The sequence below is a fragment of the Alligator mississippiensis genome, chromosome 1, assembly GCF_030867095.1.
Source record: "Alligator mississippiensis isolate rAllMis1 chromosome 1, rAllMis1, whole genome shotgun sequence".
Lineage (NCBI taxonomy): Eukaryota > Metazoa > Chordata > Crocodylia > Alligatoridae > Alligator > Alligator mississippiensis.
The window spans coordinates 426,077,611-426,088,863 of NC_081824.1; the positions used below are offsets into that span (position 1 = coordinate 426,077,611).

General features: G+C 42.6%; 1 protein-coding gene across 1 annotated transcript; it reads left to right on the top strand.

Moving 5' to 3' along the window:
- Nucleotides 1-2,708: 2,708 nt before the first annotated feature.
- On the top strand, nucleotides 2,709-10,901 carry HMGB1 (high mobility group box 1). Its single transcript, XM_006268002.4, has 5 exons — nucleotides 2,709-2,866; nucleotides 5,091-5,253; nucleotides 5,597-5,742; nucleotides 6,823-6,997; nucleotides 8,984-10,901. Exons 2-5 carry the CDS (start codon nucleotides 5,104-5,106, stop codon nucleotides 9,158-9,160), a joined length of 648 nt encoding a protein of 215 aa, XP_006268064.2. The 5' UTR covers nucleotides 2,709-2,866; nucleotides 5,091-5,103; the 3' UTR covers nucleotides 9,161-10,901.
- Nucleotides 10,902-11,253: the final 352 nt, after the last annotated feature.

An 11,253-nucleotide genomic window follows, 5' to 3' on the forward strand; every position in this document is an offset into this window, starting at 1 on the left:
AAAAATGACTCAAGAAAGCAGTATGGATTTATCTGTTAAAAAAAAACAAAACAAACCAAACTGAGAAAAAAAAATAGACTGAACCGATTGTGAAGCATCATCCAAGAAGCAGAACAGGAAGAAAGACTTGAAGTCAACCATAGCAAATTGGATCAAAGCTTGCATAGGGCATTCCTCCTCTGGACGATATCATGACTTATACTAGCAGATCAGTACTTATATCTAAAGCTGAGAGAGTATAGGCCTCCTTATATAAGACTTAATAGCAACTGCTTTAGAAACACTATGAACTGTTGATTTGGCCAAGGTCAAGCAGAAACTCGATCATAAAGCAAGCGATAGAACATGTATTTTATGCTTTCTTGCCTTGTACCTTTACCACTAGTCACCCTTCATCGGAAGGTTGTTCTTCTTCATTGGAATGAATGTGTAAAGCAACCACTAGACTTGACTTCATGAGGATTTGTCTACATGCAAAAGTGTGTTTATACCAGGATAGCTAATTCCCATCAGGAAAAGGAATAAACTAAACCAGTATAAATATGTGTGGACTTGGTCTGGTATGAATATATCAATTTAAAAAATACCTGTCAAAACCTAACATAGTTATACTTGTACAACTAGTCAAGGTACTTAAGGTGTAAACTGAACAGTGTTCTATGCTGCCTCCTTCTGAAGGACAATTACGGGGATGACTGGTGCCTCCTGAGCCTGTGGGGGCACAATTTGTGGGCAGGCCTGGGAGTGGGCCAAAAGCCCCATATCCACTCCTACGCTTTGGTGCCGCAGCTTAGTTCCCCCCCCCCCCCCAACGCCACTGGCCCACGTGGAAAAAAACTGCCCTGTCCTGAGCGGTGCCAAGTCAGGGGCCAATCTCAGGGGGGTCATATGTCCCCACTACCTGTGGACAATTATATAGACAGTAGTAGATACAATAAAAAATTAAGTGTTGCTGTTGGGTTTTAGGGACTTGTTTGGTTTATTTAGCCTTCTTAGGATTCATTTTGCACTATAGTCACTTCCCATTATTGAGGGCTGTTTGCTATGCTTCTGCCAGAAAGTGTTGCTTTTACCTATTAATTTACCCAGCTGATCATAAGAGAAAAGATGTTGGATCTAATCTTTTATTTTGACCTGTTTTATAATTCTAATTTTTACAGAATGTATATTTACCTATTTGATTAGTGATATTCCTTTCTCATATTTTGTATTATTCTTGTTTGGGAATGGCCATATGCAAATAATTAATTTTGAATATTCCATTTTTGTCATGCTTTCTTCAAGATGTCCACTTCTCTAATTGAAGTGCTTTGGAAATGTTGGTATGGCTATGTGTTCTGAAACTGGAGCTACTGGCACTTGGATTTGTGCTTCTCCCACCTTTCATTCGCTTCCCAAACTCTGAAGAATGTATGGAGGTTAGTCAACTAGAACTGCTGTCCATATTATCAGAGAAAATAAATTAAGAGGTAAAAACAGCATTTTCTTTGTACACTTGTTTAGCTTTTTGCATTTGAGGATCTGAGTGTTAACTAATTCTAACAACTCTGTTAGAGAGTGGGAGGGTTCTTAGTTATCTTTAACCTCCACCTATAGTCGTTTGCAGCACAGTAAAGTAGATACTAATTTAATATGGTAGCATTTTACAAAAGTGCAAGAAAAGGAGCCCAAACAGGAATAGAGGAGACCTAGATTTATATTTGCCCATGAATTTTGACTCTCTCTCCTTTAGAATGTGCAAACTGCCGTATAAGACCTTATTCTTAGAAGTTTCGAACACTCAGAGGTCTAATTAAATGTGTAGGCTTAAGTATTTTGGCCCAAAGAAAACTGTTGCAGAGCTATAAATATGACTAGCTCTATCAAGTTGTATAATTTTAAGCACTAGAGATCATTTCCCTCTAAAATTTTGGTGGTTGAAATCAGTGAGACCCATATTGGTGAAATCATGCATGTCAATGGTGCAGTTAACAGTAAAAACATTTTGTTGCGTTACAGGATGAGAGGCTTCTGGCATATGCACTGCAACAGAGGAACAGGAGTCAGAAAACCTGGATTTGATTCCTAGAGACTTGCCACAGATGCAGGTCTAACCCTCCTGTACCTCAGTCTCCTCTTCTGTAAAATGGGGTTATCTTGTTAATATTGTTATAACGAGGGCCTGCTCTGCAGAGGGCTCTGGTATCCTAGCTGAAAAATACTCGTAGGAGCCCGTGGCGAGTTTCGAGCAATGCCTGGGGAACAGCTGTCTCAGCTGCTTGCACCGCTAGTAAGGGTCAGTATTGGCAAAGGGTGTAAGCACAAGCTGTCCTCCTCGAGCAGCAGGAGCCTGGCGGGTAGGGCGTGCGGCTCGGGAGCCCTCTCCTCGGGGCTCTGGGTACGCTTTGTGGAGGCAGAAGTGGCTGCCCGGCTGCTGGAGCGGAGCTCCCTTTGGCTGGGCGGCAGCGTGCGCCTGCCTATGAGCCGCTCTCCTCATACACAGCAGCACAGCACTGAGCCCGAGCCTCCGAGTCGCACATCCCGCCTCAGCCAGTCTCCCCTCCACTCAGTTTTATATTTGCGCGCCCTTTCAATCCTCAGTGACGTGTCCCCCGCCGCGCCCAATCCGGGGCGTCCTCTGGTCAGGACAATGGAAGGGGCTCCGCCAATCGGCGCGGCGGCTGGCTTGGCGGCGGCCAATGGGAGCGGGCCTGTGTTGAGAGTAATGTTACCAGCGCTGAGAGTGTGAGGAGGCTGCGTATCGATCCCGCTCTCAGCCATTGCAGTGCATTGGGATCCGCCGCGACCCAGACCCAGCAGCATTGGGGGCCAGCGGCGGCCGGCGAGTGGCTCTGTGGCTGGGCGAGCGCGGGCGGCAGTGACGCGGGTGAGCAGGAGCCGGGGCCGGAGCCGGAGCCGGCGGGGTGCTCGCGGCGCCGGCTCAGCCCCAGCCCAGCCCCGCGCGGCCGACGGCGGGCGCGGGGGCAGCGGCAGCTCCGCGCCGCTCGCTCCTTCCCTCCTTCCGGGGGCTCCGGGCGGGCGCACAAAGGCGGTGCGGGGCGAGGGGGGGAAGGGGAAGGGGAAGGAGGCGGCGTGTGTATGTGTGTGTGTGTATGTGCGTGCGCGCCGGGCCAGGGGAGCCGCTCGCAGCGGCCGGCCGTAGCCGGGGCGCAGAGCCCGGCTCGGCTGGACGCCGCCGGGGCTGGGCGGCGGGGCGGGCTCGGCCGCGCGGGCCGCGCTCGCTGCATGTAACATGGCTGACGCGCGCCGAGCGCAGACAACAAGGCGAGCGGCGGCTGCGCCGGGCGGGGGCGCAGTTCCGGGAGCCGCGAGCAGCCGCCCTTGCTGTGGGGCGAGGCCGGCAGCTGCGGCGGGGCCCGGCTCGGCTCGGCCCGGCCCGGCCTGTCATGGCCGAGTGTGCGCGGGGCGCCACACAAAGGGGAGGAAGGAGCCATGTTCTCGCGGCGGCCATGGCCGCGGGGCCTCGCGGCGCGCCCCGCCCGCCCGCGCAGGAGCCGGTGACCTTCCTCGAGCCGAGCGGAGCCTGCGCCATTGCGCGGCCCCGGCTCTGCCCGCGGCTGCCGGCCCCGGGGCGCTGCCTTTGGGGGAAGAAACAGGCCCCGAGATACACACGGGGGATGGGGCTTCACCCACGGATTAGCCCGAAGCGCCGCCCGGCCCGGCCCTGCCCGCTTCTCCGTGCTCGCGCCCGCCCTCCCCCCACCCCCGGCCGAGCGAATCGGCTCGGAGCAGCCCGCCTCCCCCCGCCCCGCGGCTTGTGCAGAAAATGGCCCTGAGGGGCCTTGTCGGTTTTACTCCACCTCCTCGTGTGAGGAGCCTTCAAAATGGCGGGAAGAGGGGTTTAAACGCCAGCTAATGGCAGAGTCCGGGCTGGGACATCTGAAGTGAGGCGAACTTGGTGGCTGAGCCGGGATCCTAATAAACGGGGAAGAGGGGAGCCCGGCTCCGGCTGGGGCTTCTTTTTCTTTTCTGCCCCTCCTCCCCCCCCCCCCTTCTCTTTATTTTGCACGTTTCTTTCTGCCAGGAAGAGCCGAGCAGCGGCACGGCGCACGTCCCCAGATTAGCCCTGGGTAAAGGGGCTTGTGCCTGGAAGTGTCTCCATTGCATACCTTGTTTACTTGATAGAAACTTCAAACCGGACGTGTTTAGTCAGACCAGAAATCTGTTTTTGTCCTTACGCCAAACCGATAGGAAATGCTGCTTCTGTGGCAGTGCGAGCAGGCAGCGGGTGCACATTTCACTCCTCTCAAGGAGCAAAGTTTTTGTGTGGGCTGGGGGTACAGTGGCTTTCTACTGAAAGTTCAGAGGAAATGGTCTCTCCACTTCTGCCGTGGGGTTAAAAGTGCTCAGAAAGAAGTCTTTTTATAACCCTTCTCTTTCTGCCATTTAAAAGATAGGGAGACAGTCATCTCCATGAACACTGACTGGCTCTTCATCATAAGCAAGTGTGCTTTTCAAGCCTTTGGTTTCAACATGTCTGAATGCAGTATTCATTCCAGTATTTCTAGTTACACCTTGTAAGGAAGAGTTGGTTTTGCATTATAATTGAAATAAAGTAACAACAGATGGCGTGGCTCTATGTTCTCATAAACATTACTGTGCAAAGCATATACAGGAAGCTGTAAGAGCAGTTACTCGAATCCTAAGCCCTGACAAGGATACTACCAACTGTCACGCTTGCTTTTCCCTCCTGTCCCACCATATAATTTATTCCTTTTTGATAAGTGGTTGCTGCTCTGCAGAAGAGATGCAGCTTCCATTGAGACCAGTTGTCTACAATTTGGCTAGCCATAGGCACTCTTGGTTACGGATGATCATTTACATATATCCTTCAGGAAGTCTTTCTGATGATGGTTAAATGTTAGTTGTATTCATGATGCTGGTTCATTGCATCCACCTGGCCACCTCAGAAACTAGTAATTATTTTTTATAAATAGGAACCTTTCCAGGAGAGGAGAATTTAGTTTTAATATAGTCTAAGAGGTCCTTATAAAGTTAACATGTTCTTCAACACACTGACCCTTTCTATCTTGCTGTCACATTCATGGAAACAAAAATGTTTGAAGGCCGGCTATTCCTTTATATTCCAGAAAATCATCAAAAATGGGCAAAGGTGATCCTAAGAAGCCGAGGGGTAAAATGTCTTCATATGCCTTCTTTGTGCAAACTTGCCGGGAGGAGCACAAGAAGAAGCATCCAGATGCTTCGGTGAACTTTTCAGAGTTCTCAAAGAAGTGTTCAGAACGATGGAAGGTAAGAACAATTTAAAATATTAGTATAAATCAGGGGTCAGCAGCATTTTTGGGCAGAGTGCCAAAACACCAGCAAGTTGCAAGATGTTGGCGTGCTGGGGGTGGACAGCAGGCAAACCGCGAAGGGCCGGATTCTTGTTGCAGACCAGCCCAGTCCCTTCACCTTGACGCATGTGCCAAGCAAAATGCTTTCACATGCCATGCTCTGGCACCTGTGCCGCAGGATGAATATTACCCAAGATTAACTCGTACTTGTAAATGTATTTACAACTTTAATGTTACCCCTGCTATAAATTCAGAGGGGACTTCAATGTGCTTTTGCATTGTTTTTATTCATTTTACAGACTATGTCTGCTAAGGAGAAAGGCAAGTTTGAAGATATGGCAAAAGCTGACAAGGTTCGTTATGAAAGAGAGATGAAAAATTATGTACCACCCAAAGGGGAAACAAAAAAGAAGTTCAAGGATCCAAATGCACCCAAGAGGCCTCCGTAAGTAGATTTTTTCCAGTTATTTTTTTTTTTAATTCAGGAGCATTGTACTGATACATCTCCATAAAATAATTTCCCTTAAGAGTCTAGTTACAGTATATAGAAGTACACCACTTTTTGTACACTGGTGCAAGTATCCCTGCTTATGGTTATAAATGCCAGGGTTTGATTTTAATTCTTGTCCACTTCAATGGCTGTTTGGTTGGAACTTCATATGGAACTGTTGCTATAGGTCCAGTTTTGAAAAACAGATACAAATATCTATTACAAGCCATTTTGATATATTTTTGTTAACAACAACCACATTTAAAACTGTTGTAAAATATTAGACACTCGTACTGTAGCCAGTCTGGCATGAGTGGAATATTTGGCCCACACTGTCCCTTTTGAAGTCCATAGGGTTCTGCCACTGTTGCCTGGTGTCTTTGAACCTGCGTGAAATAGCTTGCACAGGGCTTACTCCTTAAGTGGACCACATGACTGAATTCAAAAGCACTGCCACAGGGGTTTAGTACCACAGTAAATTTTTATGGCATATTTTAAAAATGAAGCAAACATTGAGAGGAATGAGGAAAGTATGTAGGAATGGAGATTTTTGTTTTGGCAGCTTCTGACATCTGGAAAATCTTTAGGGTATTCTAGTATTGGTTGCAAGACAGTTCATGTAGCATCCACGTTGTTACAACTGTTAAAGACAAGGAAACTTACTATATGCCAGTGTGGCATCCTTGGCTTACATCCTTTGCTCACTGCTGATCAGCAGTACGTTTGGCATGTGAAATTAACCTTTTCATAGGTCTTGCTAAAAAAAAAAAAAAAAGAAGACCAGATATTCAGTAGTCCTTGAGTGTAAGGATGTGTTAAGTTCCCAAAGCCAAGTGGTTACTTCCTTGTAATGTATTAGATTTAAAGGTTAATTATACAACTTTTGTGCGGGATGGGCAAAGCCTTTCAAAGTGCTTTTGAAGGTTTATGATGAAATGTACTCCAAATTGTAGTGAAGAGATTCTACCATTGTTTGCTGTCTGTGGTCCAGTAGATTTAACCTTTTCAGTTTACAATTAAAATTTTCCTTTTCAGTTCGGCTTTTTTCTTGTTTTGCTCTGAGTTTCGTCCAAAAATCAAAGGTGAATATCCTGGTCTGTCCATTGGAGATGTTGCAAAAAAGCTGGGAGAGATGTGGAACAACACTGCTGCAGATGATAAACAGCCTTATGAAAAGAAGGCTGCTAAACTGAAGGAGAAGTATGAAAAGGTAAACATCAAGGTTTAGTGTTAGCTGGGTCTCTTCTCATTCAGATTTTTTTGGCTCTGAATAGCGTTGCTCTGAACAGATGAATCATTAATCACTGTAAATGATGTTACCCCTTTTTTATGGCTCAGTAGTGCAGCTCACTCTCCCTCACTGCCCTTGCTTAAGTCTTGACTTGAGTCTGCCCTCACCCTTGCCATACTCTTACAGTGAATATCAAATGTATAATTATAGGCATGTCAAATATCTTTTCATACTTAGAAAATTATTCTAATTACATGTCCATATGAGAATTTTGATACTGAAGAACTGCTATGTTGCATGTTTTCTGTTTTCATTCATCTATATTTCAAATCTTTTTGATATTTTAGTAGATACCATTGTTTTAGTATTCAGTACAGATACACTGGTTCATAGCAGCATCTAAGTGCAGTTTGAAGCACCAATGACATGATAAAAGATTATTTTTTTTTTTTGTCATGTATATTGAAGAAAGTTATATAGTATATGTTCATGTCAGTTATCAAAAGTAAATTTTTAGTTTATTCTCCATAGTGTAATGTAAGAGGACAAATGAGAAATGCTAGTATTAGGCATGCATTCTCCTGGATGTGCCTTTCATCTTTCCAATAATGAACATGCTATTAACCTGATTTCTTGTGTCATTAAAACTAAATCCTATTTTAATGATTTGAAGCTGTATTGGATGTGGGGATGTAGAGCAGTTCTGGCTGCATGTTGATTTCTAGAGCAAGATTTCCATCCCAAAATAGGCGGGGAGAAAGGGATGCATGACCTGATGTTCTTTATGAAGGAGCAGTGCACTCTCCAAGGAGCAATGTTCTGTGTATTACAGCACACATGCTATCATTGATTATGTTCCTTTACTAGCAAGTCAAACCACTTTATAGAGTTGTGGCACACTAGTGGGCAAGTGTAACTGGTGGCCCTGTCTAGTTGTAGGGAGGAACTATCTTGCAGATATATTGTAGGATTAGAAGACTTCCTGTGCAGCTCTTCCTGTGCAACTCAAGACATTATTTGGCCTTTAACATGTAAATTATTCATACATAAAACCACATTTCTGTATGATTAAAATGAATAGGAAATTCAGAGCTGAAAGTAAATCTTCCTGGCAGTTAATGGTTATGTATCTGAAGCTTTTTTTGGTTTCTAAGAGGATGTTTTAAAAATTACAGAACTGGTAATCGTTAGTTAAAGTTATTTTTTCTCTTTACTAATGTCACCTAGGTTTGATATGCTTACCCCTGTATTTTAAATCTGAAGTTTTAATGTTAAATGTTATTTCTGGAGAAAACATCTGAAGATCTGTTTGTAAGTATTCTGCTGATAGAAGGTTGACCTGTTATTGTCACTTCTTTCCAGAATATATGATAAATTTTTAGGATACGAAGGAAAGACAGGAATAGCAGTTTAAAAATGTTACATAGAGGAGTATTATCAAGTTTTAAGCCATTTGCCCCAAGGCACTGATCTATAGGATAATATCTTCTAGAGTTATTAGAGATCATTTCTGTTCCCTAGTCATTATATTCTATAAAACCAGAGGGTCCAACTGTTCTTACGACGTATTCCATTGGCAATCACTTCAGTTTGACTAATTTTTGAAGAACTAAGTTTTTTGCATTGTGAGCCAATACAATACATTTATTGCATGCAGAAGGTGGCACTGTCTACCCTTTAATTACACTTCTTGTACCTTTTTGTTTTAATAAACTTCAGTTAGGCAGAATTCTATATAATTGCTCTTCACTGAGGCATAACATTGCAAATATTAAACCACATCACTGTTTTGGATGGCTGATTATAATTTTGTGCGTGTCCTAAGGAGTTTGTGTGCATTTCTTTGAAGATGTCGAGATGAGTGGCTACATCTTATCCACAAATTCATAAGGGTCAATTGAAAGTTCAACAGAACTCTTGTCTGGTTAAACATAAGACCTGTTTCCCATTTTTTCCTCTTCTAAGGATATTGCTGCATACCGGGCCAAAGGAAAGACTGATACAGGCAAAAAGGTAGTTGCCAAGGCTGAGAAGAGCAAGAAAAAGAAGGAGGAGGAGGAAGATGAAGACGAGGATGAAGACGAAGAGGAGGATGAAGAGGAGGAGGAGGAGGAGGAAGAGGATGATGATGATGATGAATAAGTCTCTTTTAGAGCAATTTCTTTCTTGTCTATAAAGCATTTAACCCCCCTGTACACAACTCACTCCTTTTAAAGAAAAAAATTGAAATGTAAGGCTGTGTAAGATTTGTTTTTAAACTGTACAGTGTCTCTTTTTTTGTATAGTTAACACACTACCGAATGTGTCTTTAGATATCCCTGTCCTTAGTGGTATTTCAATGGCCACTAACCTTGCCTGGTACAGTGTGGGGGTTGTAAATTGGCATGGAAGTTAAAGCAGGTTCTTGTTGGTGCACAGCACAAATTAGTTATATATGGGGATGTAGTTCATTTTTCATCTTCAGTTGTCTCTGATGCATCATAAAAATAATTGTTGTTCTGTTAACTGAATACCACTCTGTAATTGCAAAAAAAAAAAAAAGTTGCAGCTGTTTTGACATTCTGAAGGCTTCTAAGTAAATACAATTTTTTTTATTAGTATTGTTGTCATTTTAATAGGTGCCCTTGAAAAATCATAATTTTTCTTTTTTGAGGGGAACTCATCTTTGCTTTATTAAGTATGCCCATTTGGGATCACGTGAATATTACAGTTTTCATCTTTTCATATAACCAGCTGATAAACAAAGCTTTGATCTGCATACCCTGCATAATCATGATAGGGTAGGAAAAGAAATATACAGGCATATGTTAAAAGAATATTCTTCCGTAACTGGAAACAAAAAAAAAAATTCAATCTCAACAAACTGATATTTGCTCAGATTTTTGTGAAATGTAATATTCTATTGAGTTGCATAAGTTTACCAGTCTTGGAGAGTTGAGAAGTATAGAGTTCAATTTTACAGCACGGAATACTTCCAATAAATAATATGCTGTTAAAAAATTCTGTCCTAGAAGGACTAATAAGGTGTCCACCCATCCTGGTGTGGAGGGAATTTACATATGTGACTCCATTACTATGTAATGAAAGTTGTATTTGTAAATCTCTGAACACCTGAGATGAGCATACCCCTAAAATGTATGACGTTAAACATATAAAATTACCATATTAATTTTCTGTGACACCATGTCTAGTGATGGCCACGGGCTTTATACCATGAAACTCTCCTGGTAGAAAATGGCCCACAAGAAAGGATTTTACTTTCTAAGGTTTCTATAAATGGTACCATTATTATTTGTTAAATCTATGTAAATTCATATTTGTATTCTTAAAATTCTAGTTTTAGCCCTTTAAAAAAGTTGTATATTGTCTCAAATTGAAAATGAGATAAGATGTATTTTTCCTGTTAGGTTTTATACCGCACTCTTGATGTCTGCCCATTTATAAGTTAAATATAGCTGTATGGAAAAGTACATTTTATTAAATTTTGCATTAAAAAGCGAAATGTTTAACCAGTATACCAACAACGTCTAATTTGATCAAATATAGTTCTCTTCCAAAACCAAAGTGAGGTCTTTTTGCATATTCAGTAAAACTTCAAGTGCTGGCAACTGTAACTATTTTCACAATATACCTGCTTACCAGTTTGGGGGACAATTTGGCAATTTTGTGGTTATAAAAATTATGGTTCTCTTAAGTGCCAGTGTTTAAAAATAGCATTCTTGTAATTTTACACGCTTTTGTGATGGAGTATTGTTTTGTTATACAATTTTGACTTTCAGATTCTTATTTCAATTTGCATTTGTTTATGTATAACTTCAGGAGAAATACTGAACACCTGAATCCTGGATGATACTAATAAACTAATAATTGCAGAGGTTTTAAATATTTAGTTAAATGACTCGGTTAATATCCTAAGGGTTTTTTATTTTCAGGTTCATTTGTATACTTGTTTTGAATTCTAAACAAAAAAGCCATTGCAATAAAAGACCTCTTTATGGAGAGCAGGGGAGTAAGGGGCTCATTTAAATATTTGATCAGACTGTTCACTCAAATTATCATAACTTATTAAAAACAAATTACAGGTCATTCCTTCCTTGGACTATACTTAACAGGATCCTGGTTTCTTGGATCTGTTTCAGTGCTTGACTTGACAAAGCTTAAACTCAGAGTGGTTAATCAGTTTTGGAAGGTGGCTGGCTGTTTGGGAGGGACCATATTTATCCTTTTCTCTATTA